The following is a 23,836-nucleotide window of genomic DNA, read 5'->3' as shown; positions in this document are numbered from 1 at the left end:
TTTCGCCCCACTCGACCCACTCTGCCCCGAGGGCAACAGCAGTGTCATGTCCTCCCAGGTGGGCACCCGGGTAGTGCTGATTCTCCACTGAAGCAGAGTGAGCCCTCGCAGGCTCCCCGGCACAGGCTACCGATTCCTGCACCCAAATCCCCGGTGTTGTGGTGCACCGTGCCAGCCCCCCACGCACTCAGGGTCGAGCCATGTGGCCTGAGCTGCTGCCGGTGCCCCTGGCCACCTGCCAGGTGGGTAGGCCTCTTCTTGTCCATGGATCTCGCCAGGGCAGCTCTGGAGCGCCGAGTGCTGACTGTGGAAAATGGCAGTGACTTCATCGGCCTGTAGCCCTGGGTGACTTGATGAAGGACAAACATGTCACGAAGCTGATCGCCACCCCACGCTCCCCATGCCAAGCTGTGAGCGGCTACGCCATCAGCCAGCCAGCCCGGTCTGGCACGGTGCTGGCACTGTATATTGCAGAATGAAAGACACCGATGTTCAAGGAGAGGCCTCTTTCCTGTGCCCTCGGGACCTCCGTTCCAACTCAGTCTAAAACTCCACCACACAGATTCCGTTCCCTTAGACCATGACACGTCTAGGAGTCTTCTTTGTAAAATAACCTTTTCACCTGACAACACAACCACGATCTCCCCCAAACCCGTGAGCAGAGATGATTACCGGGCAGTGAACCAGCAGATGGAGGACCTCTCCTCTCTCTCTCTCTCTCCTCTCTCTGACTCTGCCTGTCTCTGTAACTCTTTCAAATAAATAAATCTTTTAAAAAAAATCAAAGACAGTAGTTCCCTTAACAGAACATTAACAATCTGTATCTTGAATTTATATACATATTTAAATATATATATATATATATATATACACATGCTATATGTGTGTGTGTTGCAAAAAATGCTGTGTATTCAAGAGTGGCAAATCTTGGAGTCAGTTTTTCTTAGAGTGTCTGTCCCCATGGCTGTGGTCTCCTTGCACAAGTAGGAAGGCACTATCCCTTATCAATTTGAAAGTTCTGTTTCTCTGATCAATAGATTTTATTGGTCCTGTCTTATGCCCCATAGATGCATGTTTTGTGTTATCTGTTGTGGCCATAATAACTGACTATAAACTCAGTAGCTTAAGCAAGACAGATTTTCTTTAAAAAAAAAAGATTTATTTATTTATTTGAAAGTCAGAGTTACACAGGGAGAAGAGAGGCAGAGAGAGAGAGGAGAGAGGTCTTCCATTCGCTGGTTCACTCCCCAATTGGCTGCAATGGCCAGAGCTGTGCCGATCTGAAGCCAGGAGCCAGGAGCTTCCTCCGGGTGTCCCACGTGGGTGCAGGGGCCCAAGTCCTTGGGCCATGTTCCATTGCCTTCCCAGGCCATAGCAGAGAGCTGGGTTGGAAGTGGAGCAGCAGAGACTCAAACCAGTGCTCATAGGGGGATGGCAGCACTGCAGGCGGCGGCCTTACCCATTACGCCACAGCACCGGCCCCAACACAGATTTTCTTATAGTTCCTTAGGGTTAGAAGTTCACCTCTGGACTCACCTGAGAACCAGGTGTTAGGAGAGCTGCGTTCCTTTCTTCAGGCTCTGGGGGAGAATGGCTTTCCTCGCTCATTCATGTTGGTGGGAGAATTTGGTTCCTTGAGGTTGTGGGACTGAGGCTTCCGTCAACCGGAGGCTGTCCTTGGCCCCCGGGGGCTGCTCTTAGCCTTTGCACATGGCTCCCATCTTAGAACCAGCAATTAAGGACTTATTCCTCCTTAGGTCATCTCTCAGCCACTCTCCACTTTCCTCTTCTACCTCTGAGGACTCAGATATTTCAATTGGGCCCATGAGGATCATTGCCCTCTCTCAAGGTCCATAGTCTCAATCAATTCTGAAAAGTCCCTTTATCATGCAAGGGGACGTATTCACAGGTTTTGAAAATGACAGGGTCAGTATTTATGGGGAATCATTATTTAGCCTCAGCACATTGTCCCTAATGCCTTGGCCAATGATGTGGACCTACCCCAGGATACCCTCGCTGGGCTCATTTTTCCATCGCCCCTGTAGTCAAGCTTACATCCACGCTTAATCTCATGTTCCCCTAAGTAGGACTAACAGGCACTGTCAGGGCACTGTGCAACCCTGGGCTCCCAGAACCTCTCCCTTCCTCCTCTGCTTTTCTTTTTATCCAAAAGAGTAGTAGCTGGAATTTAAACCATTCACATTCACCCTCAATGGGATGCCAAAAGCTAAGTTTATCTGAATGTAGAGAATTGAAGACTTCCTTGTACTTTTCTGTATGACAGTACCCAATGGAACATAATAACAAGATCCTCAAAGCACTAAGCATAAAGGCGCACCGTCCTGTGATAACTCAGCATTTGTTCCGGTGTATGGTCTCTCAACCACACCCAATTTGGCCTCGACTGAGAACCTGTCTGTATCTTATTTGTACTGTTTCTTCCAAGGGCAGGAAAACCTCATTTTTCATCTCTCGCCACGGTGCTGAGAGAGAATGGGCAGGGCCAGGAGAACCAGGCACAAGAGTTCATGTGGGCCAGACAATGAGTCAGTATGAAAGATGATAAGGGAATGTGGACGATTGCCAGAGGAGGGAGAGGACCCGCAGGACTGGGGCAGGAAAGGGCTGAACTTCCGGCCCTGGGCCCGATAGGAGACGCAGGCCGGGCGATCTGGGCTCAGACAGGGGTGCAGAGGAGAAATGTTGCTAACGTCAGAAGCACAGAGTACACAAAGACTAAGAGCTAGCTTCGGCGGGGGGTGGGCGGTCAACAGCTCTGGGGCTCCGCCTCCCTCTCTTGCTTGCTCCCGAGTGGCCCCAATTGTCAACAGCAGCATCTTCTGCACAAATACCAGCATTGCCCAAACTAAACAGTGCATCGGGAGCCACCCTGGAGACTCCCATGGAAACACTAGTTTTACAGTACGATGAAGCTGCCTCAAGAGCGTCAGGAGGGACCTCAAAGATTTGTGTGTTCACTCACGTCCTAAGATTCCCTTTGTCCACCTTCCATACCGGGACACCTGCTTGTTCAGTACCCTTCTGGTACAACAGGGCCTGAAACGTTATTGTAAATTCAGTATGGAAACCAGAATCAAGAAGTCCTGGAGTTCTTCCCCTAACTCCACCCTAGGGGCCATTCAGTTAAAGTTTGTGTGGCGCCCTGTAACAGAGTTGAAAAGAAAGTGCCTGGTTTTTGCTTTCTGTTATAACACTGCATCGCCTTCCAGTAACCTCCACATCGTCTCTGCTCTTCTACACCCCAGAGAGTGTCCATAGGAAGGGTCTCACGGTTGGCCAACCATTGTAAAAAAATTATTTTCCTTTGAGAGCTACAAAAATTGGCACAGAAGTGAGTTCCTGGTAGACAGGAGGTGAGCTCTTGCTGTTAATGGTGAGACACGATGACCTGCCTCGGTAATGAGCCGGAACTCTTGGATCATGTCACCACAACAGTGTGGCCCCGGGTTTAACATGGTGGACTGGTCACTGGCCACCTGAGCTGCGGCTGTAAATGGAATCCCACGGTCAGCACCGTGATGCACCTCGAGGGCTTCACCACTCCCTGCGGATGTGAAACTCCTACAGGCGCTCCTCCTGTTCAATCAGGAACTCAGAGACTCCAAGACTTCTTGGGAAGTCATGTCTAAGAATTTCTCTTTGTGGACCTGACGGGCAACTTCTTTTGAACTTGAGGCCAGAGCAACTTTCTTTCTTCGGCTATGTGATGTCCAAACATCAGCAAAAATGCAGAAGTATCTTTTGAAACCCATTAAAATGTAGTCCAAACTTTAGTCTTCATTTCAGTCTAAGATAAACCCAGACAAACAGCAAAACTGCAGCATGCTAAGACCCCATTGCCTTGGTTACTAAACTGTGCAAGAATTTCCACATTTGTCAGATCATTTGCGTTAGTATGGATAACTGTATTCTTGATGCTATCCATCATATAAACTGTAATGAGTAAGGCTGTGGGGTTGAAAGTGCAATAGTCTTTAGTTTGCCTCCCTGCTCCATCCCTTGTCTCAAGGATAGAGCTTGCTCTTCAGACCAAGGATCAGTTTCCCGTTCTGTAAAAATAGGAACAACCACAGCTACTTGTTGGGTTGAAGTAAGATGTTTACACGGGGCTACACTGAGCACGGTGTCTAACTGTGGTACACTCTGTGCATATGAGGCGTCTTCGTCACATCTGTTAAGAAAAGATCTATACCATCAACGATGAGTCGCGGGACGCTGTGCCTTCTCCAGCTTCTTATTTGTGGGTATTTAAGGACTTTCTAAAACGTCCTTTCTTACCTCTTTTGGAGCAGGCAGGAAACACAGAGTGATTAGCACAATTATCCCAGCCCGACCCCGTATAATAAGTAGATGTAGGGCCAAAACATTGGCTTGGATGCATTTGCCTGTATAATCTGAGGACGACTGTGCTGTATAATGTCAGGAACGCAAGGCCTACAGAAGCCCAGGGGGTCCAAACAGCCCTGGAATTCAGCCATCACAGCACAGAGATCTCAAGCCAATCTGCTGGAGTCCAGGCAAAGCCGCACTGCCTGGGGGAGCCGAATTTCCCGGGCAGAGCACCTCCCTGGCCCTGGAACCCTCCCGGGAGAGTCCGCCTTGACGAATACACATTCAAGGACCGGGAACTTTGAAATACGGAGCAGTTTCGCAAGCCACTCGCTGGGCATGGGACTTGGTTGGGGAGGCCCAGAACTTCCTGGCAGGCTTTTAGACCTCAACAATAAACACCCGTGAACCCCACCGAGTGTACAGAGAACCCTCCCTCCTGAGCTGAACTTCCCCTATAGAAGGAAGCGTGGGCCTCCACCCACATTGTAGCACAGCGGTCTCCTTACACAGGACACAGCCACCGGCTTGGAAACGTCTCGATTCCAGGGCTTTCCATGGGCAGCCCTTTGGTGAGTGTCTCGCCTGTGGAATTCCTGTACAAAGGGAACTTCCCAATTGACAACTCAACCAGAAACGTATCCTTGGGGTGGGGTGGATTGTTTCAGAAAGCACCGAGGTTGGCAGGCGTCTCCTCCATCCTGGGACCGAGGCATCGCCTGATACTGCCCTCAGAGCCACTGCTCACTGAGTAATCATTGTGCGGTTCCAAATCTTCTTCCGGAAAGTCGAATGGGGTCAGACAGAGATGCCAGCTCTGACGAGAAGCAGTCCGCTCCTAATACTGCCTGACCAAAGTGTGGCACGGTCCCCAGCGTGTCCATGCACTGTGCACTGTGCTGGCTGCACCAAAGCCATCTGCCTCGCCACACAGCAGGAGCAACACTGGCACCACCAAAGCATGGGGCGGGGCTTCCCCGCCTGGCCAGCCCTGGGCCAGTATCCGTCAGTTCTCCCTGTTTCCTCTGCTCACCTCCTTTTGCTATAGCCCAACCTCCTCCCAAGGGATTCATTCCTGTAACACGCAGTGCAGAGAAAAGGGCTTTACTTGGCGACTTTGGGTTTGCAAGACCGTTGGTGAACAATCAGTCTGTCTGGCAGGAAGGTACGCCCACAAACGTTGCAGGGAACCAACTGGCTCTGGGCACTTGTCCAAGCAGCTTCGTGTAAGGCATCGAGGTCGTAGAAACCTTTGGCTGGAAAGTTGAAGAGAAAAAAAAAGGGAACAAAAAGAAAAGAATTAAAAAGAAAGAAAGGAAAAAGGTGAAATAATGCATTGGTTTTCATTTTGGAGAACCACATTCTACTCTTCATGGAAAATATTTTCAGGAAATACCTGTTGCCTGAGGCTTTTAAACAAATCATAGTACTTGTGCCAAAAAAAAAAAAAAAAGAAAGAAAGGAAAGGAAAGGACTGTTCGCTCTTTCAAGGGCTGAGCAAAGTTAGCTGTGAACCAGAGGCTTGGGTCTTCGAAGGGGATGCCATTGTTTTACGTGTTATGAGATGCATTCTTTGCTAATTATTAACATCTTTGCTTACACATGATTATCCTGCAAATAGAACTTTTGGCTTTCTCTCAGTTGACTCTAAATATAAGCTTACTAAGAGCAAAGAACATGTATTTGTATTTTTCCTCTTCTGTAATCCTTCAGTGGAATGCTCGCAGAGGCCAAAACTGCCAGCAGAGAGTGAGTTTAAGAGGAATTACAGCCTCAGAATTTATCATCTCTTCATGGCTATAAACTCAGAGATTCTTTAAGTAATTAAAGTAAAGAAAGCAAACAGAATAGTTAATCTGAGGAAAAGAAGCGCCCTTAGGAAAACAGCAGAGACAGCTGAGAAATGTGCGATTCTCATTGGCACGGCCTGGGGGAAGGCATGCGGCTTGATTTTAGAGAGACCATGTGGGATTTAGCTTTCACGACCTTATTGAAATCGAAGCACTAGTACATCAGATTGACTATGGCTTAGAATCGTCCAGCACCGGCTCTGTACGTGTAACCAGGCACGCAGAAACACATTTCTTAGTTTTAAGCACTGGCACAATGATTACATCCCAAGCAACTCTTACATGATGGCAATGGCCCACATGACCACAGGAAACTGTACACTGCTTAGCAAGCCCACTCCTAATATTCGGTTTCCTTGGCTCTGTGGGCATTGAACCCCAGCACAACCTAGCAGAAACAGCTCCTGTCGACAGAGCAGCGTCACTTTGCAAGCAGGATGTAAACAGGAGCTTTAAACCGCTGGTGACGTTTGTCATCGCTCTATGGGTTTTAACCTGGGATTCAGACACTCCAGAGCGGCCCTTGAGTGTCACGTGAAGATGACTGACCGTGTCTCCACATGTTTGACGTGGGGCGTTGACACCGGATCTGCCTGAGGCGTTATCTGAGTGCCTGACTGCTGCGTGAGTCCCTAAGACGGACATAGCAAGGGGAAGAAGGCCAGCTTCGGAGGGAAACACTATCGTGGGACCAGGAGGCAGACTCCAGGGAAGTGCTATTACAGGACCTGGCGTTTCCACCTGAGAGCAGTGAACCCAGCAGGGGGTTCACACCTGTCACCCTGCCACCTCTTGAGCCTGTGATAATGACGGTCAAGCCATCAGAAGGGAAGGAAACGGATCTTTGACACCCGAGGAGGATTTCTGGGCAGAGAGTTTCAGTGAGGCAAACCACGTCTCTGGCCTCTAACGTGCCTCCCAGCCTTCACGTCTAAGGCTACAGAAGGAGAAGGAATGAACAAGACACGCCTCTTAAACTCCAGATTTTTCTTGGAGAAGAATCAGGGATCAGCTGAGAAAATGAAGAAGGTCAAAATCTGCTAAGTGGCACAGCCCGCATGGCAAAACCACCCTGTGAACATGCGCAGCCCCTGCACGGGGAAGCAGACGGCTCCGTGGTGAGGCCACGCGTGGCAGCCTGTTCCCTGGTTCCTCTGGATTGCCCAAGGCTTCACAAATTAATAACAGAAAGAATTTAACAAGTCTGAATGCTCCAGAGAGATGCCTGGATCTGGTTACTTTTACTTTATTGAAAGAGATGACCACACTGGGTTAAGTTTCTTAATGATAGCACCAGTTAGAACTGGGCAGGTGGCTGTCTGCTCAGAGGGAGCCAGTGCTGTTCGACTCAGTACAGTCCTGAGCCTCCTTTGATTTTACACATGGGCCGGTTCATCCAACTTCATAACGGGACTAGTAAAACCTCAGACATCGGAGTTTGATACTGCTCTGCTCAGTGCACACCAACACACATTCCTGTGTAAAAACACGACTCTGGATGTCTCCAAAGGGATTTTCAGCTTCATGTTTTTAAGTATCACTTGACAACAAATGAAGGTAACTTTGGGGAACAACAGTAAATTCCAATGGGTGCTTGTCATGCACAGTGGTGCCAGGACGCGGCGTCCCTGTGTCTCAGGACCCGAAGACAGCACTTCTGACAGATGTTCCAGAACTGTCTGTCCCATTCGGCTGTCACCAAAGCAGTCAGTGTTTCTGCCTGAAGTTGTTTGAACAAGTAAAGGAAATCTTTACTCCTACGTGTTTAGGGAGAAGGGTTTTCCACTCAAATCTTTTTTGTTCTAGAACTTACCGGTAATGGTCCTGACCTCTGGTTTTTTAGGTTCTGGTCTCCTTAGTTCTTTAGGCAACAGGTTGTTTTCATTGTGCCACTTTTTCAGACACTGTGGCTCGTGGATGGCAATAGATTTTGTTCCATACTCACGACCACAGATGTAACAAACAACTGTTGGTGGACGCCTTATCATTGTTGGCTGCAAGTCATAGGAAATACAGGTTAGACTAACTGTAGATTTAAAAATTAACTTTAAAAATTATAGCACACTCAAATTCACTAGAAAATCAATATGACCTTTAGAAATCCGAATGAATCTGTGAATTCAACCACTTTGGTTATGAAGAGACCAATGGGTGATATCTGATTGGGGTGGAAGTGAGGATGTGAGTTTGGGAGCGAATAAATCAGAAATAACCAGAGTTCTGCATATAGGCACTGTAGTAAGATGTATTTTCTCATTTAATAAATGTGGATTGACTGTCTTCTGACTACCAAGTCCAAGTTACCATGCTGGGAGAATGCAAAGATAAATCAAGCAAGATTCTTCCTCTCAATAATATCAGGCTCTAGTAGACCAATATGCCTGAGAAATAAAGCAATAAGTGTCATTGCAGAGTTTCGAACAGGCAGTACAGTGCCCGCCCACATTTGCTCATGTCAACACTTTCGACCTGAAGCACCTGTGGATCTGTGCCCCACAGGCAGGGTAGCTAATCGCTTACAGATGAGCGTTGGTGGGAACATTCCCAGCCTCCTCACCAAGGCTGAGTCCACGCAGCCTATCGGAAGTGCTACTGGGATTGTACCACAGTTGCTACTCAGCCAATATTTAGTCTTCATTCTTTTCTTTGTCTCGTCTCCCATTCCTTTACTGGGGTATCCTGGGGTCAAATAAGCTACATGAACTCAAATCATTTTCTTAGTCTCTGGCTTTCTGAGGCAACTGATCCAAGGGAGAGTTGAAGATAAAAGGTGGTAGGGGATTCCAGTCTTTGTTACAGATACAACAAGACACTCTGCTTCCATCTACACAATGAGTACCCATCGGCTAGCCTAGAGAATGATAATTTTTGAGCCATTTAGAGTCAAAGTTGCAAGGAAAATTAGTGAACTAAAAGGACTGCCTAAGTTGGAGGATGAATCAACAAAACCAATAAGCAAAGCTCTCACACGCCAACCTTATTTGAGAATGAGACAGCAGTTGTCTGTCACAAAGCAAAGGGCAAAGGCAGGTGAGTGTGAACCCTTGTGAGGTACAGACTGCCAACAACTGTCTGTGTGTACTCTTCCACACAGCAGGTCTTATGCCCAGTAACAGGAGATAACAGTATAACCCTGGGGAGAGGAAGGTGTCGCTCCCCCTCTTCGTGGAGGAACGACACAGGACCCTGCGTTCTTTCGTCTGCTCGGCCCTCCCCGGGTTTGCTGCTGGTTCTTCCCGGGTTGGCTACCGTCCCTTCCACCTCCGTGGAAGGGCGGTTCCCCCTAGCCACTTTCCACACTTCCGCGGGGGAGCGGCACACCGCCGGCCGGCTCTCTTGGGGGCTGCTCAGGTGTTCCTTCAGATAGATGTTCCCCTTAGATGTTCCTGGTGCATGTTGTCTCTCTCCTCCTTTATAGTCCTCTTCCGCCAATCCCAACTCGGCTGCCCACACGCCGAGTACGCTGCTCTCCTCCAATCAGGAGCAGGATCAGCTCCTGGAGGTCATCACTCAAGTTGGCAAGAGGCAGCTGTGTAGAAGCTGTTTCCTCCTCTCCCAGCGCCATATTGTGGGAGAGCAGATGCATAGAATAAGTCTTAATTCCAGTAACTTAGTCTAGTCCGAGTTGCTCCCCACAGGAAGGCATGTTGAAGGCGACCTCCCCAACTCAGGCTGCCTGCATCTGAGGGCTGCAGCCTGAGCGGGAGCAGTGGGCCTTGCAGTGAGTTCCAGCCACGAGGAGCCTAGTGCTGAAACAGGGGTGGCTGTTCTTAGCAGAGACTTCTCTGTGTTGTAAAGAACTCAGGATGCAAGAATTCAGTAAGAGAACTGAGAGGAGCCCTAGGGTCTAGGCCTTATGTTAACAACAAGGAAGGGGCAGTTTGCCATGGGGAAATTCAGAACCCATCATGCATTGAACCTAACGAAAGCAAAGGCACAGTCCAAAGTAAAATATACACTAAACTGACACAACCACTTTTTCTAACCACTGGGCAGAAGAGACAGCATGCTTGTTTCTATGTCTAAGTAAAATATACCTCAGAATCTACCATTCGGTTACACACAATATCCAGCACTCAATCAAAATTAAAGAGCACCCACAATGAAACACACAGAATCAGAAAACAGGATCCAGCACCCATAGATACGACACTACATATAACCGGATCAAGAGATGGGGTCTCAATATTTATACTCCAAGGGCTTTAAAATACGTATTTCTAAATAATTGTTAGTAAATAATTAAAAAGATTCATTTAAAAATAATTCCACCATGGCCGGCGCCGCGGCTCACTAGGCTAATCCTCCGCCTAGCGGCGCCGGCACACCGGGTTCTAGTCCCGGTCGGGGTGCCGGATTCTGTCCCGGTTGCCCCTCTTCCAGGCCAGCTCTCTGCTGTGGCCAGGGAGTGCAGTGGAGGATGGCCCAGGTGCTTGGGCCCTGCACCCCATGGGAGACCAGGAAAAGCACCTGGCTCCTGGCTCCTGCCATCGGATCAGCGCGGTGCGCCGGCCGCAGTGCACCGGCCGCGGCGGCCATTGGAGGGTGAACCAACGGCAAAGGAAGACCTTTCTCTCTGTCTCTCTCTCTCACACTGTCCACTCTGCCTGTCAAAAAAAAAAAATAATAATAATTCCACCAAATATATTAAAGGATTCAGGAGAAAACATAGATAGTATGTATGAATATATGGAACACTCTGGTAGAGAGATAAAAAGTCAAAGCAGAAATTTATTTATTTATTTATTTATTTTGACAGGCAGAGTGGACAGTGAGAGAGAGAGAGACAGAGAGAAAGGTCTTCCTTTTGCCGTTGGTTCACCCCCCAGTGGCCGCTGCGGCCGGCGCATCGTGCTGATCCAAAGCCAGGATCCAGGTGCTTTTCCTGGTCTCCCATGGGGTGCAGGGCCCAAGCACCTGGGCCATCCTCCACTGCACTCCCGGGCCACAGCAGAGAGCTGGCCTGGAAGAGGGGCAACTGGGACAGAATCTGGCGCCCCGACCGGGTCTAGAACCCGGTGTGCCAGGTGCCGCAAGGTGGAGGATTAGCAATATTGAGCCAGGGCGCCGGCCTAGAAATTTATTTTAAAAACCCAATGAGAAATGCTAAGATGAAAAATGATAGTATCTTGGAGGACAATCAATATGATGGACTTTTCAACTGAGGCTCACAGAGGAGAGACAAGAAACCTGAGACATGTCGGGAAAGTATCCCAAAGGTTACATAGAAAGGGGGAGGGGGGCATGTCAAACCGCTGGACATATAAATAAGTAACTACAGACCAAAAGGAAAAAATGAATGGAACAAAAGAAACAGATAAAGAGATGATGGCCGAGAACGCTCTGAAGTAAAGAGACTAAATGACACCGTCACAGTCTCTGAGAAATCCGAGGACAAATGGGAAAAAAAAGGGGGTCAAAAACCAAACCTGACTCACATCATAGAGAAACTGCTAAAACCAGAGAAGGGGCCTGCATAGTGGCCTCTGCCTGCGGCGCTGCCATCCCACGTGGGCATCGGTTCACATCCTGGCAGCTCCTCCCCCACCCAGCTCTCTGCTATGGCCTGGGAAAGCGGTGGAAGACGGCCCAAGTCCTTGTGTCCCTGCACCCATGTGGGAGACCTGGAGGAAGATTCTGGCTCCTGGCTCTGGATCAGCCCAGCTCTGGCCATTGTGGCCTTTTGGGGTGTGAAACATTGGATGGAAGACCTTCTATCTCTCTGCTCTGTCTCTCTGTAACTCTGTTTCTCAAATAAATAAATACAATCTTAAAAAAAAAAAGGATAAACTTTAAAGTAGAAAAAACAGAATTGATGCACACACATGGATGATGGAACAAGAATTATTCCCATGATTTCTCCTTAGGAACAGAAATGGAGAGAAGACTGGACGTGCCATTGTTCACGCGCTGGGAGAGGACAAAACAGTGCCATGCAGATGCCGAAGTCTGTATTCAGTAGAAATATCTGCAAACAGACGAAATAAAGACGTTTCTGGCCAGACAAAAGGTGAAAGAATTTACCCCTGACAGATGTGCTCCATAAAAATGCAAAAAAAAAAAAAAAAAAAGAAAAGAAAAGAAAAGTAAATGCTGAAAGGAAAATATCCTCTTCAAATCAGCTTCTACGGGAAGGAATGGGACTAACAGAAAACTCAGAGAGGTCAACAATTAAAATGAAGTTTCAAAGCAGAGTCTCAATTTATATATATATATATATACACACTAAAATATAAAATATATATATATAGCTAAGTCTTTTACATTATGGACTTTTTAAGGAAAAATATTAAGTAAAATATGGAGTTTATAGTACATGCACATGGAATAAGTTATAATCAACAAGAGCACAAGGGTAGGGAATAAAATATAGCAACAGGTCATCAAAGAATTCTTAATATTTTCTTGGTAGTGGTTTTTAAGAAATAGAATAATGTGAGCTAAACCTGTGCATTTTGGGTTGAGCACTTAGTGTAGCGATTAAGGTGATGGGCCTTTGGAAGACCGTATCCTACATCCGAGTGCCCGGGTTCGAGTCCCAGCTTCCTGCTAATGTGACCCTGGGAGATAGCAAGGCTCACATAGCTGGGTCCCTGTCACCCATGTGGGAGACTTGACTCCTGTTCTTGTCCTGGCAGGCCACAGCTGCTGCAGGCATTTGAGGAGTGAACCAGTAAATCTCTGTCTATCTCTCTGTCTTTCAAATGAATAAATTTTAAAAACTTAAAAACATATCTATAAGTAAAAATGCATACTTCAATCTGTGTAGAAACCACTAACGCACAAAGGCAAAAAGACATAAAAGACATAATTTAAAGATGAATAGGGAAGGGACTGGCACTGTGGCATAGGGGGTGAAGCCATCATCTACACCTATATGGGTGCTGGTTCGGGTCCCGGCTGCTCCACTTCTGATCTGGCTTCCTGTTAATGTGCCTGGAAAAGCAGTGGAAGATGGTACAAGTGCTTGTGTCCCTGCACCCACGTGGGAGACCTGGATGAAGCTCCTGGCCCAGCCCTGGACATCGTGGCCATCTGGGGAGTGAACCAGCAGATGGAAGACTTTTCTTTCACCTCAGCCTCTCCTTCTCTGTAACTGCACATTTGAAATAAATAAATAAATATATAAATCTTTAAAAAATGAATATGGGAAAAAGAATCTTTGAATAAAAAACCTGATGACTTAATGAACCCCTGGAAAAAGGTGAGAAAGGAGAAATAAGTATAAAAGAAAAAAAGAAAGAAAGAAATGCTGAAGGGTGGTGGTGGTAGTGGAAGAATGAATAGGATTAGAACACCTAGTTGGTAGACTTAATCTAAACATGTCAATAATTGCAATAAACTATAAATAGACTCTGTAACACAATTAAAGTCAAAAATTGCTAGACTAGCTTAAAAAATGTGCTGCTTACAAGAAACACACATTAAGAACATCAAGATATAATCAGGTTGCAAAACGAGAGACGGAGAAATATATACCACATAAACACTAAGCCAAAGAAAGCCAGTGTGGCTTTGCTAATAACTGCAATTCATGGGTTAGAAAAGTTTATTTTTATGTTGTGAAGATCAGGGAAGGCTTCAAGGAGACAGAACTTGAAGAATTGGCAGAATTTAGACCACATAACCCTCTGAGGAAGCAGCAGGAACAAAACCTCAGGACCAGGAATCGTGAGCAAGTGTAGAACAGTCAACCATTCGTCTGCCTGGGGCTCAACGGAGCACTGGGCACTGGTACCAGGTAGGTTGCAGTCACGCTGTGGAGAGCATGAATGGCCTGCTAAGATCTGGGGTCTGTTTTGTAGATTCTAGGAAGCTGTATCAACTCTGCTTTGTGTTACTATAGCGAAACCCCTGAGGCCGGCTAACTTTATACAGAACAAAGGTTTGCTCTGGCACACGGCTCTGGTGGACCTGACTGGCTTGGTCTGTGGTAGTGGTAGTGGTTTTCCTGCTGTCAGAGTTGCTGCTGGTACAGGGCACCACACAGCAAGAGACAGGGAGGTTGTGTCTCTCTCTGATATCTCTAACTTTATAAGACTACTGGGATTCAACCGTGGGGGCGCCCACACTAACACCCCAATTCAGACTACTCACTTCCCAAAGATGCTACCTCCAAATACCACAACCGATTAAGTTTCTACCCTCAGCACAAAGAACACAGGATGTTGGGGACTAAGTTACATCAATTCCAGGGTCAAGTCGTATTTAAACCACAGCAGAAGCTACCAAGCTGGGGAAAAAATGAATCAGGCTCCCAGAATGTTAGTCTGGCCACATGCGGCTAGCAGGTGAGAGCCTACAAAGGCACTTTAAATAGTGAGAAACAGAATCAGAAGGTAAGTTTATTAGCATCCAAAAAATTTAAATTCATATGTATGTACGAGGGGTCTTCAAAAAATTGTAGAAAAATGTATATTGTAAAAAGAAAAACTGTACATGGATTTCAAAACTTTTTGCACCAAAATAAACTCATCTTTCAATTCCATTTGCCGTGAACTCTTCGAGGCAGCCTGGTATTTTTGAGAGCTTGAACATCTCTGGCTCTACAGTAAGGAAATCTTGGTTCTAAGAGAAGCCCAAAGTTTTATTCTGGGGGTGGGGAAGATGATAATGTCATGTAAAGAAAGGAGAAGATCAGGAACGGCAAGTTGGGCAAGTAGTAAAACACTGTGTTCTGAACCTGTTGGGTGTGACAAACTAGTAGAATTTAAATGTGAATAACTCCAGCCAGAACAGCAAGTATAGGCCTTCGATTCAAGGTTAATGGATTTCAGAGCTATGCACACAGAAGATTCTCAAATCTATGAAGCGTCCCGAGAAGGGGAGTATGCAGAGAGTGTACAAAGAAAAATTCCTATGAGGATGTCTATAGCAAAGATTGGCCAACAGCAGACATTGTAGCCAGAAAACAAAGACGTTCAAGTTTGCGGTGATAGAAGCAGGGCAGAGAGAGAAAAGATTTCCATTCTGGAAACTCTTTGGGCTCCCGGAGAGGAGAGAGTGCCAATTCTGCCAACTGTCGCAAAGAAGAGGCCCCTGGATTTAGTTGCCTCTATCGATTATGGACTGGTGACTTTGAGTTTAGTTTCACTACTCAGAAAATAAAGACTAAATTGCTAGGGGGTAAAAATGAGGTCAAAGAAAAGAAGAAGTGTTTTCAAGAAGCTTCTTTACTGAGAAATAAATGACGCTGAAGATAAATGACGCTGTTTTGTTGCCTTCTGCAAGATAGGCGTGCCTCAGGCAGACCTGAGACACTATAGACCCAGCATAAAACAGGAAGGTCACTAGAGAGAGGCCTCAGAGGAGGAGCAGGTGGGGTCAAGGCTGCAGTGGAGCTGTGAGGCTTTGCAGAACGGGACGAAAGGCGAGTGGATGAAGTTAGAGGAAGTGGGGAATGAACGGAGCTTGCGTGGGTGGCAGGCAAAGCAACCTTCTGAGAAAGAAGCGACGCAGGCTCTGGGCTAAGGGGAAACGCTGGGACGAGGCACGGTGGGGCGAGTGAGTGTGATTCAGTCAGGGAGGACATTCCCTCAGTAATGGAAAAGACCTACGTCGGTGGAGCTGTAAGAAGTGTCAGTGGAGTTAAATGACTTTTCAATATGTTCTTTAGTTGCACCGTGAGGCATGAAAACAGAAACAAATTAAGCTGACGGTGTGGTTTCCTTTGGGGAAATAAAACATGGTAAAATCTGTGTGTTTTACAATCAGTCTGCTCTTAACTGGGACTTTTGGGAGTTGCACCTGAAATGGAGAGAGCAGAGAGAAAAATCAAAATAAGAAGGAAATGCATTCATGATTCCTGCCTATCAGTGGTGAAAAACAGACTCTGGAGGAGAAAACACGCAACGAATGCAAACTAAATGGAAAATGGAGCCGCTCCCTGGTGATCCAAGTTTCTATAAAAGTGTATTTTTTGAGGTAGAATTCTTTTTTCTATTATTCCACGCTAAACTGTGCCAGCAGATTCTCTCCATCTATCAAAATAGCTGCAGAGTTGTTTATCCGTTCTTTATATTAGCTGTGTGGCAGGGTCAAGCACCAGAAAAAGTGGCTTTAGAAAAATACTTGGGGAACTCAAGACCTAAGAGAAAGTCTAAGGCATAAGCAATATTTTTCAAGACATCATCCAACATTTTTGTACGACTTCTTGCATGCTTATTTACTTGAAAGGATAATTAAATGCAGGCTTTATAGTTACAAATGAGAAGTTACTCTTTTTTTACTTTGGGAACAGTGAATTTATTAAAATTCCACACCGAAACCAGGAGCCAAATCCAGTATTTTACCAAGCCAATCAGCAAAATAAATGGCGTGGTTTAGAAATGAAGACATCCACGTCACGTTGTCATTGTTGCCTTTGGAAGCAAAGGTTAGGAGGAAACAGGCAGACACAGAGCCCAGGGGACATGCGCAGGACTGAATGGGCTGTGGGACAAAACAAGAAGCACAGAAAGACTAAGACGTTGTATATTACATCTCCCACAGCTTCTTCCCTGCTCTGTACTTGTGGCTGAACTTTAGTTGAACCCTCACCCTACTCCATCGTCCTAAGCTTTGACTATCTTCCTCTCTACGCAATGTTCTAGGGCAGTGCCAGCAAGCCAGCCACAGCCCACGAGCAAATGGCATCCTCACGGGTGTGAGTGCAGATAAGAACACTAGTTGTTCTACTTTGCAGTGCTTTTCAAGTCTGAGACTTCCAGGGAAAGCTGGCAGCCTCCAGCCAGCGGTTTTCGCCACTACCCCTACTGCTGTGGTTTGACTCTGCGGCCTCCTTTCTCTAATGTTTTCGAATAGAAGTGGATATTTGGCGGATGGACAGAAGGAACGGCAAGAAGAGACCGCAGCCCTGGCAGGACCGGCCGAAGGCCCCCTCTTGGATGATGTGCAAGCCAATTGCTTCCAGAATATGGCAGAGCAGAGCGGGGCAGCTCCAGGTTGGCTGAAGGGGTCAGATGAGGAGAGGGGGCCCTGTCTTGGTGAGGCCCTTGCTTGGGCCAGGCAACTCCAGGAAGTGTAGTCAAAGCAAGGCAGAGAAGTCAGTAAGCTGAGATCCGTGCAGAGTGAAGGCTAAGATCAGCAGTTTTCCCGTGAACATTTTAGGTAGTATTTTAGCAGTGCGAGACTGCTGATCTAACATCAGGGTAACAGACTTCGAAAAGGGAGCAGTGTTTAATAGTTGACACTCACTGCCCTCATCAGGAAACTTGGGTTCCAGTCTTGGCTCAGGCTCCTAACTCCAGCTTCCTGGTAACAGAGACCCTTGCAGGTGGCGGTTATGGATCAAGTATGCGGGTTCCTGCCACCCACGTGGGAGACCTGGACCAAGTTCCCAGAGGAGTGGGTTTTGAGTTTTGCGAAGTGAACCAGCCGATGAGAGCACTCCCTGTCAGTCTCTCCATCTGTCTCTGGTTCTCTCCCTGTTTCTGTCTCTCAAATAAGCAAAAAAATTTTAAAAAGACTTTTGAAATGCTTATTACCATCTAAACTTATGTAGATAAGGTGTGGACCATGTTGTGGCAGGGCGGATGAACTGCTCCTATCTAAAGAAGTCCCTGGGGCTCATCACACTCTCGCTGTTGCCTTTTCAGTCCTGGGAAAGTCAGTTAGGCTGGATAGAGACAGGGCACTTAAACGCTGTGGGGAAAGGTTTCACTTGTCTGTAGTTCTTTTTACTGGAATCCACTGACTTCTCATATGTTTTCAATAATTTTCCTGGCCACTATTGGAATTATCTTATTACTTAGCCCACAGCCTCCTTCTCTCTCTACTCAAGTCTCTTTTCTGTCAGGAACACAACGGCTGCACCGTTACTGGCCAGGTCTGTGTAACAGGAAGGGAAGTAGACATTTAACACATTCCTTTCCTAATCAGCATTGTTGACCTGCCATCAATCATCTGCTTCATTTTAAAGATTTTTATTTATTTATTTGAGAGGCGGAGTTACAGACAGAGAAAGGTCTTCCATTCGCTGGTTCACTCCCCAGTTGGCTGCAATGGCCAGAGCTGAGCCAATCTGAAGCCAGGAGCCAGGAGCTTCTTCCGGGTCTCCTATGTGGGTACAGGGGCCCAAGGACTTGTTCTATCTTCTGCTGCTTTCCCAGGCCATAGCAAGGAGCTGGATTGGAAGAGGAGCAGCTGGGACTCGAACCAGCACCCATATGGGATGCTGGCACCATAGGGGGAGGCTTAGACTACTATGCAAAAGTTCAGGCCCTGTCACTCAACCAGTGTAAAATAGTTGTAATAGCAGCATTAATGCAAAAATAAAGGAACAAGGACAAAGGAAGGAGGCTGGTTTGGTGAAAAGCCTTAAGGGAGATATTGGTAGAAGAGGAGTGGGATACCTACCCTGGATAATCTGCTTCACACAGCTTCAGATATCTCTTACTGGCCTCTCTGACAGCTCAGGCTAAAGGGAAACCACAGAGAAGTGCACAATTTAATAGCTAACAGAGCTTGCTGAAGAAAGTGTGGCAGTGTGGGGGCCGGCGCTGTGGCGCAGCTGGTGAACGCCCTGGCCTGAAGCACCAGCATCCCACATGGGCACCGGTTCAAAGCCCGGCTGGTCCACTTCTGATCCAGCTCTCTGCTATGATCTGGGAAAGCAGTAGAAAATGGCCTGAGTCCTTGGGCCCCTGCACCCACGTGGGAGACCCGGAAGAGGCTCCTGGCTTTGGATCGGTGCAGCTCCGGCCATTGCAACCAATTGGGGAGTGAACCAGCAAATGCAAGATCTCTCTCTCTCTCTGCGTAACTCTGACTTTCAAATAAATAAATAAATCTTTAAAAAAAAATAAAGTATGACAGTTTGAAGGAAAAACAATTAACTACACTATTATTATTGCCTGGATTTTAATGAAAGAGATACTGAAGACTGACAAACAAGTCATTTCCAGGACTTTTATGAAAATCAGAAACACTGCACAATTGTTTGTTTCTAATATCAGCCTACAATAAATACTAAGTGTTGACAGTATGAAAGCACAATTATTTTTAAAGATTTACTTATAAATTTGAAAGGCAAAGAGACAGATGTTCCATCTGCTGGTTCACTCCCAAAATGACTGCAATGGCCAGAGCTGGGCCAGTCCAAAGCCAGGAGCCAAGAGCTTCTTCCAGGTCTCCAACGAGGGTGCAGGGGCCCAAGGACTGGGGCCATGCTCCAGTGCTTTCCCAGGTGCATTAGTGCGGAGCTAGATAAGAAGTGGAGTAGCTGGAGTCAACTGGCCTCCATATGGATACCAGCATTGTAGGCAGCAACTTAATCCTTTATACCAAAATGCTGGCCCCATGACAATACAATAGCATGCTATTCTTTATGGAAGGGTTAGGAGAACGTGTTCCAAGGATATGGCTTTTTGGAGATGTTCTGAACTAGAAATTAGTAACCAATGTTTATGGAATTATAGGTTCCTTTGAAAACCCGATACATGTTATAGTCACTTTGCCAAAAAAATGTCCATATATACAGAGTCATGGATATGACTTCAGTTGACTCAATGGACTCCCATTTGCTCCAGTATGTGAGCTCCTGAGTGGTTAGCCAGTCTATTTTTTTTTGTTCATACAGTTTTTTTGCATCAGTTAAATGCCTTAAAACGTGCTGGGCTGAAGCCCACAGGAACACACAATGCACCACTTCTGGTTTCTTGGACATCCTCCTGCCTGCTGCACCTAGAATCGTCCTCTTGCACCTGTTGTCTTGGCTATGTGTAATAGCTTCTTCTTTTACTCTCTAAAGTGTCCCTATGTAGCCAATAAATACTATAGTCAGCCTACTTCTGATCTTCCTTAAAAACCTCTGATTAATAAAATATAAGCAGTCAAGGGCTAAAACAATAACAGAAGCTCAAAAATACAGTAGCTGTGACAAGTATTAACCAACTGAAACACAGAAGTAAGGCAAAAATAACTACAGAATTATAGTTAAAGGAAGGAATATAAAAGGAATATACTTTGACAGATAAAAATATTTTAATTATCAAAACTGGCAGGGAAGGAAATTGTAAAATGTTAATGATACACGTTCCTTACCAGTCATGTCAGTCATTTAAAGCAGTATAAAATTAAAGTAGGGAGTTAAATTCTTGAATTTCCATAATGAGCTTGTATCCTTTTTATAATAATAATGGAGTGACAGAAAAGAATATCAATTCAAAAATCAAAAGTTAGAAAGTGATTAGGGATTAAAGCCAGTCCTAAAGGTAAAATCAAGTCCAGCTCTATTACTTGCTGAACATTCTTTAAATAATTCATAAAGGAAATTTCAAAGATCATGTATGCAGGTCAGTTCAGTATTGTAATCAATGAGTAGTCTGAACTAGAATTAATATTAGCAATGAATACAGCTTTGTTTGCATAGCACAAAATGTGCTGTGATAGGACATACACCCTCACACCGGTTTCTGCCCCATCCAGGTCTTGACTCTCAGCTTTTGATACCCTTGGAATATCCTGGGGATACAGGTTGTAGCAGCCTTTTCTTCCTATTTGGTCTTAATCCCCAGACTCTGACACAGCACTTCCAAGATCCTTAGAATACCCTCAGTAAGAGTGATGTTGTGAGCCAATGAGATGACTGTTCGCTGGATTCCTTAGGCAGCTGCAGGCTGGGGGTTGGTCGATGGAAATACCAAGACATAAAAACTTGAGTTGGAATTTTCAGCTTGACCCCTTGATCTCCAGGGCAGAGCGAGTGGGGACTGAATGAACCAACCATTGCTAGTAATGGGACCTCCATGAAAACCCTAAATGAAAGGGCTCGGAGAGTGCCATGTTGTTGATCGCAGTGAGGCACGCAGGGTGGTGCCCACAGGAAGGGTACAGAGCCTCTGCCGCACCCCACATACCTTGCTCCGCTTACCTCCACACCTGGCGGTTCAGCCCTATCCTTTACAACAAACTGGTAACACAAGCAACATAACATCTTGTGACCCGGCTTCTGGGGTCCTTTTCAGCAAGTTATCAGCATGATGAGAGGGTCCTGGGAGCCATCATTTTTGCCAAAGTGGGCAGAAGTGTGAGTCAGGTTAGGACCTATGATTTACGACTGGCATCTGAAGAGGGAGGCAGCCGGGTGAGCCTGAGCCCTCCACCTGTGGAGTCTGCGCTAACTCCACGCAGTGAGCGTCAGAACCGGATTGAATCAGAACACCCACTTGTTGTCTGAAGGGTCAGAGTAGCGATTGCTGATGTGGGAAAACCCACACAAGTGGTGCCAGAAACATGAGCAGAGAAAGTTTTCCTCTTAAATGAAAACATTTACAGTATTTTAAATTATATGATTCCAACAATACTATTTATTTTGCTATTTGTTTATAGTGGAATACACATCGGTTAAATGCTTCTATGATGCAACTTAATTGAAATCCTAGAATTCTGCTCCGTTATTTTAAAAAGCAGCAACAAAGGCCTGGAAGAGCATACCATCTGTTTGTACCACAAGATAATCCCAAAACTCAGCTCTTCCAGACATTTCAAATTTGTTCAGCCTCTCTACATAGCCTAGATGCATTAGGTAAGAAGTGAACTCACAGACAGCTCTACAATGCCATACGACATTAGCCATCTTATGTCGAAAAGCAGTAACCAAAAGGCTAATCCAGTGGCTGGGTAGGCCAAACACTCCCTCACGTACTGTGTTGCCCATTTTAGCCAGAATGACAAATCACCATGTAATTTTCAGCTTTCCAAGTGCCTTGTTGCTCTCTGTACTTGACTTTGTTTAATACAGACTTGATCTGACACAATCTCACTAATTTCTTTGGTTCTCCATGGTTACAGAATAAAGACCCAACACCTCATGCTGACTTCAGTCGTGCCCAATAGTTACCCAATGAAACAGAAATTCCAGCCACCCAGAGCTCAACACAGAATTCTTCATGCTACAGAAAACAGTCTTCAACCTTCCTGCCTCTACATCTTTATTCCTCTACTCCTTCCAGCAACAAGCATTTAGTTGAGTATAACACCTTTACTGCACTAGGGGTTGTGGGGAAACCTGATCCTCACCTCTCCTAGTTCAGGCGACAAACAAATCAGCTAGAAATTAAATTACAAGGCAAAGTTTATAGAAGCCAAGATGTGGGTATAGTGCCACAGGACCCTGAGATATGAGAAAGGAGAGTTTGACTAGAAGCTGGTGACGCGAGTGGTATTTGAAGTGGGTTTATTGAGGGGCTACATGAGGGGAGAAATTTGTGAACAAGAGGAAGTAAGCAAGAGGTGATCAGTGTATTCTACATAGGACTGACACATCAGGGATCAGACTTTGAGAACAGAGTCAAAGTTGGGCAGCTTTTCTAAGTGTCTTTCCTCCCCCTCTTCTCACCTTGGTTCTGACACTCTCCTCCCATGATTCAAGGCTGGCCATGCATCAGGAGTGGAGAAGACATTGGATAGACAATACTGAAATGAAGAGTTTGCTAGACCAAAAAGGCTGCATTTGCCAAGTTAAAGAATTGTGTGTAGGACCAGCACGCAGGATGAAGATTTAATGCCTTTGAGACAGAATGAGATTAAGGAATGGGTCAGATTGGGCAATTTATAATTTTTATGTACTAAAACATTCTCCCATGCTGGAGAAAAGCAAGCAGGTTCTTCCTGCATTAAAGCAGAGAGAACTCTGAAGTTACAGAACAAAGCACTTAAGTAACTACACACGTTCATGGACAGATCAACAAAGCGCACTACAGCCATTCCACGGACTATTGCTTTTGACAAGTAAAGACATTTGGTTCATTTTCAAAGTGAGGTTTTCAGCTGAAAATTACTAATAACGCCATCACAACAGCTTGCAGATACGTGGAATGTCACTAGCAGCTAGCTAGCGTAACAGCTAGGTTACAAGCCACAAAGAACTTGCACCCAGAAAGTCCTGAAATAAACAGGGTGTTGAGCAAGTAGAACTTTAGCGGTGGTTAACCCAGTAGAACTAAAACAAACGGAGATAATGGGCGACATCTGGGAAGATTGCAAGCTCGTAGTACTCAGCCAATGAGGAATACTCAGCCAACGTGCTAGAGTCCATAGCTTGCTGTAACCTGCCCTGGGTGTGCCTGCCTACCAGACCCCTCATCTCGCAAGACTATTAAAAAAAAGTCTCACTTTCACTGCACCTACTGAGTCCAAGTCCATTGTTGAGTGGGCAGATGAAGATATTTCTCACACTACCCAGCGATAAAAGAGAACTACCAGTACTTAAAACAACATGGATGAACCCAGAACCATTATGCTGAAAGAAGCCACACACAAGAGAATACAGACGCATGATTCCAACTTACATAAAACTGAAAGTAATCAATAGTGATCCACAACCAAATCAGGGGTTTCCTGAAGTCAGGTGGTAGAAGGTAGACTAAAGGAATAAAAGGAATTTGGGGATGTGATGAAAATATTCCATATCTTGATTATGTTGGTGATATCTCAGGGCACAAAACCACCCACACCTGATGCATGAATTGCACATGCTTAATGGGTGCTATTTACTGTTTTAAAACTATTTCTCTGTAAAGTTGATTAATAAACATTCATGCAGACAGAGCTCAGGGGAGTACATTCACTTTGCTAGGCTCAGGCAAGGCCATCAGTTCAGAATCATCCGTGTACATTGTTCAACTAAATCCCAA

At 45.9% G+C, this 23,836-nt stretch overlaps 1 protein-coding gene across 4 annotated transcripts in view; it reads right to left on the bottom strand.

The window, feature by feature from the left end:
- Positions 1-5,438: 5,438 nt before the first annotated feature.
- Positions 5,439-23,836, bottom strand: part of ZNF475 (zinc finger protein 475) — a 35,084-nt gene continuing 16,686 nt past the window's right edge. For 2 of the 4 annotated variants that reach the window (XM_070075788.1, XM_051844157.2), the window contains exons 2-4: positions 18,558-18,618; positions 8,014-8,194; positions 5,439-5,606 (exon numbers count right to left, since the gene is read on the bottom strand). In XM_070075788.1, coding sequence (XP_069931889.1) covers positions 5,455-5,606; positions 8,014-8,188 — 327 coding nt within the window. In that variant the 5' untranslated portion in view covers positions 8,189-8,194; positions 18,558-18,618 and the 3' untranslated portion in view covers positions 5,439-5,454. The remainder of the gene's footprint in view (positions 5,607-8,013; positions 8,195-18,557; positions 18,619-23,836) is intronic. The other 2 variants (XM_070075787.1, XM_051844156.2) reach the window with 1 other exon arrangement.

The sequence above is a fragment of the Oryctolagus cuniculus genome, chromosome 6, assembly GCF_964237555.1.
Source record: "Oryctolagus cuniculus chromosome 6, mOryCun1.1, whole genome shotgun sequence".
NCBI lineage: Eukaryota > Metazoa > Chordata > Mammalia > Lagomorpha > Leporidae > Oryctolagus > Oryctolagus cuniculus.
The sequence above is the reverse complement of the archived record's forward strand: the minus strand, read 5'-3'. Positions and strand labels throughout refer to the sequence as shown.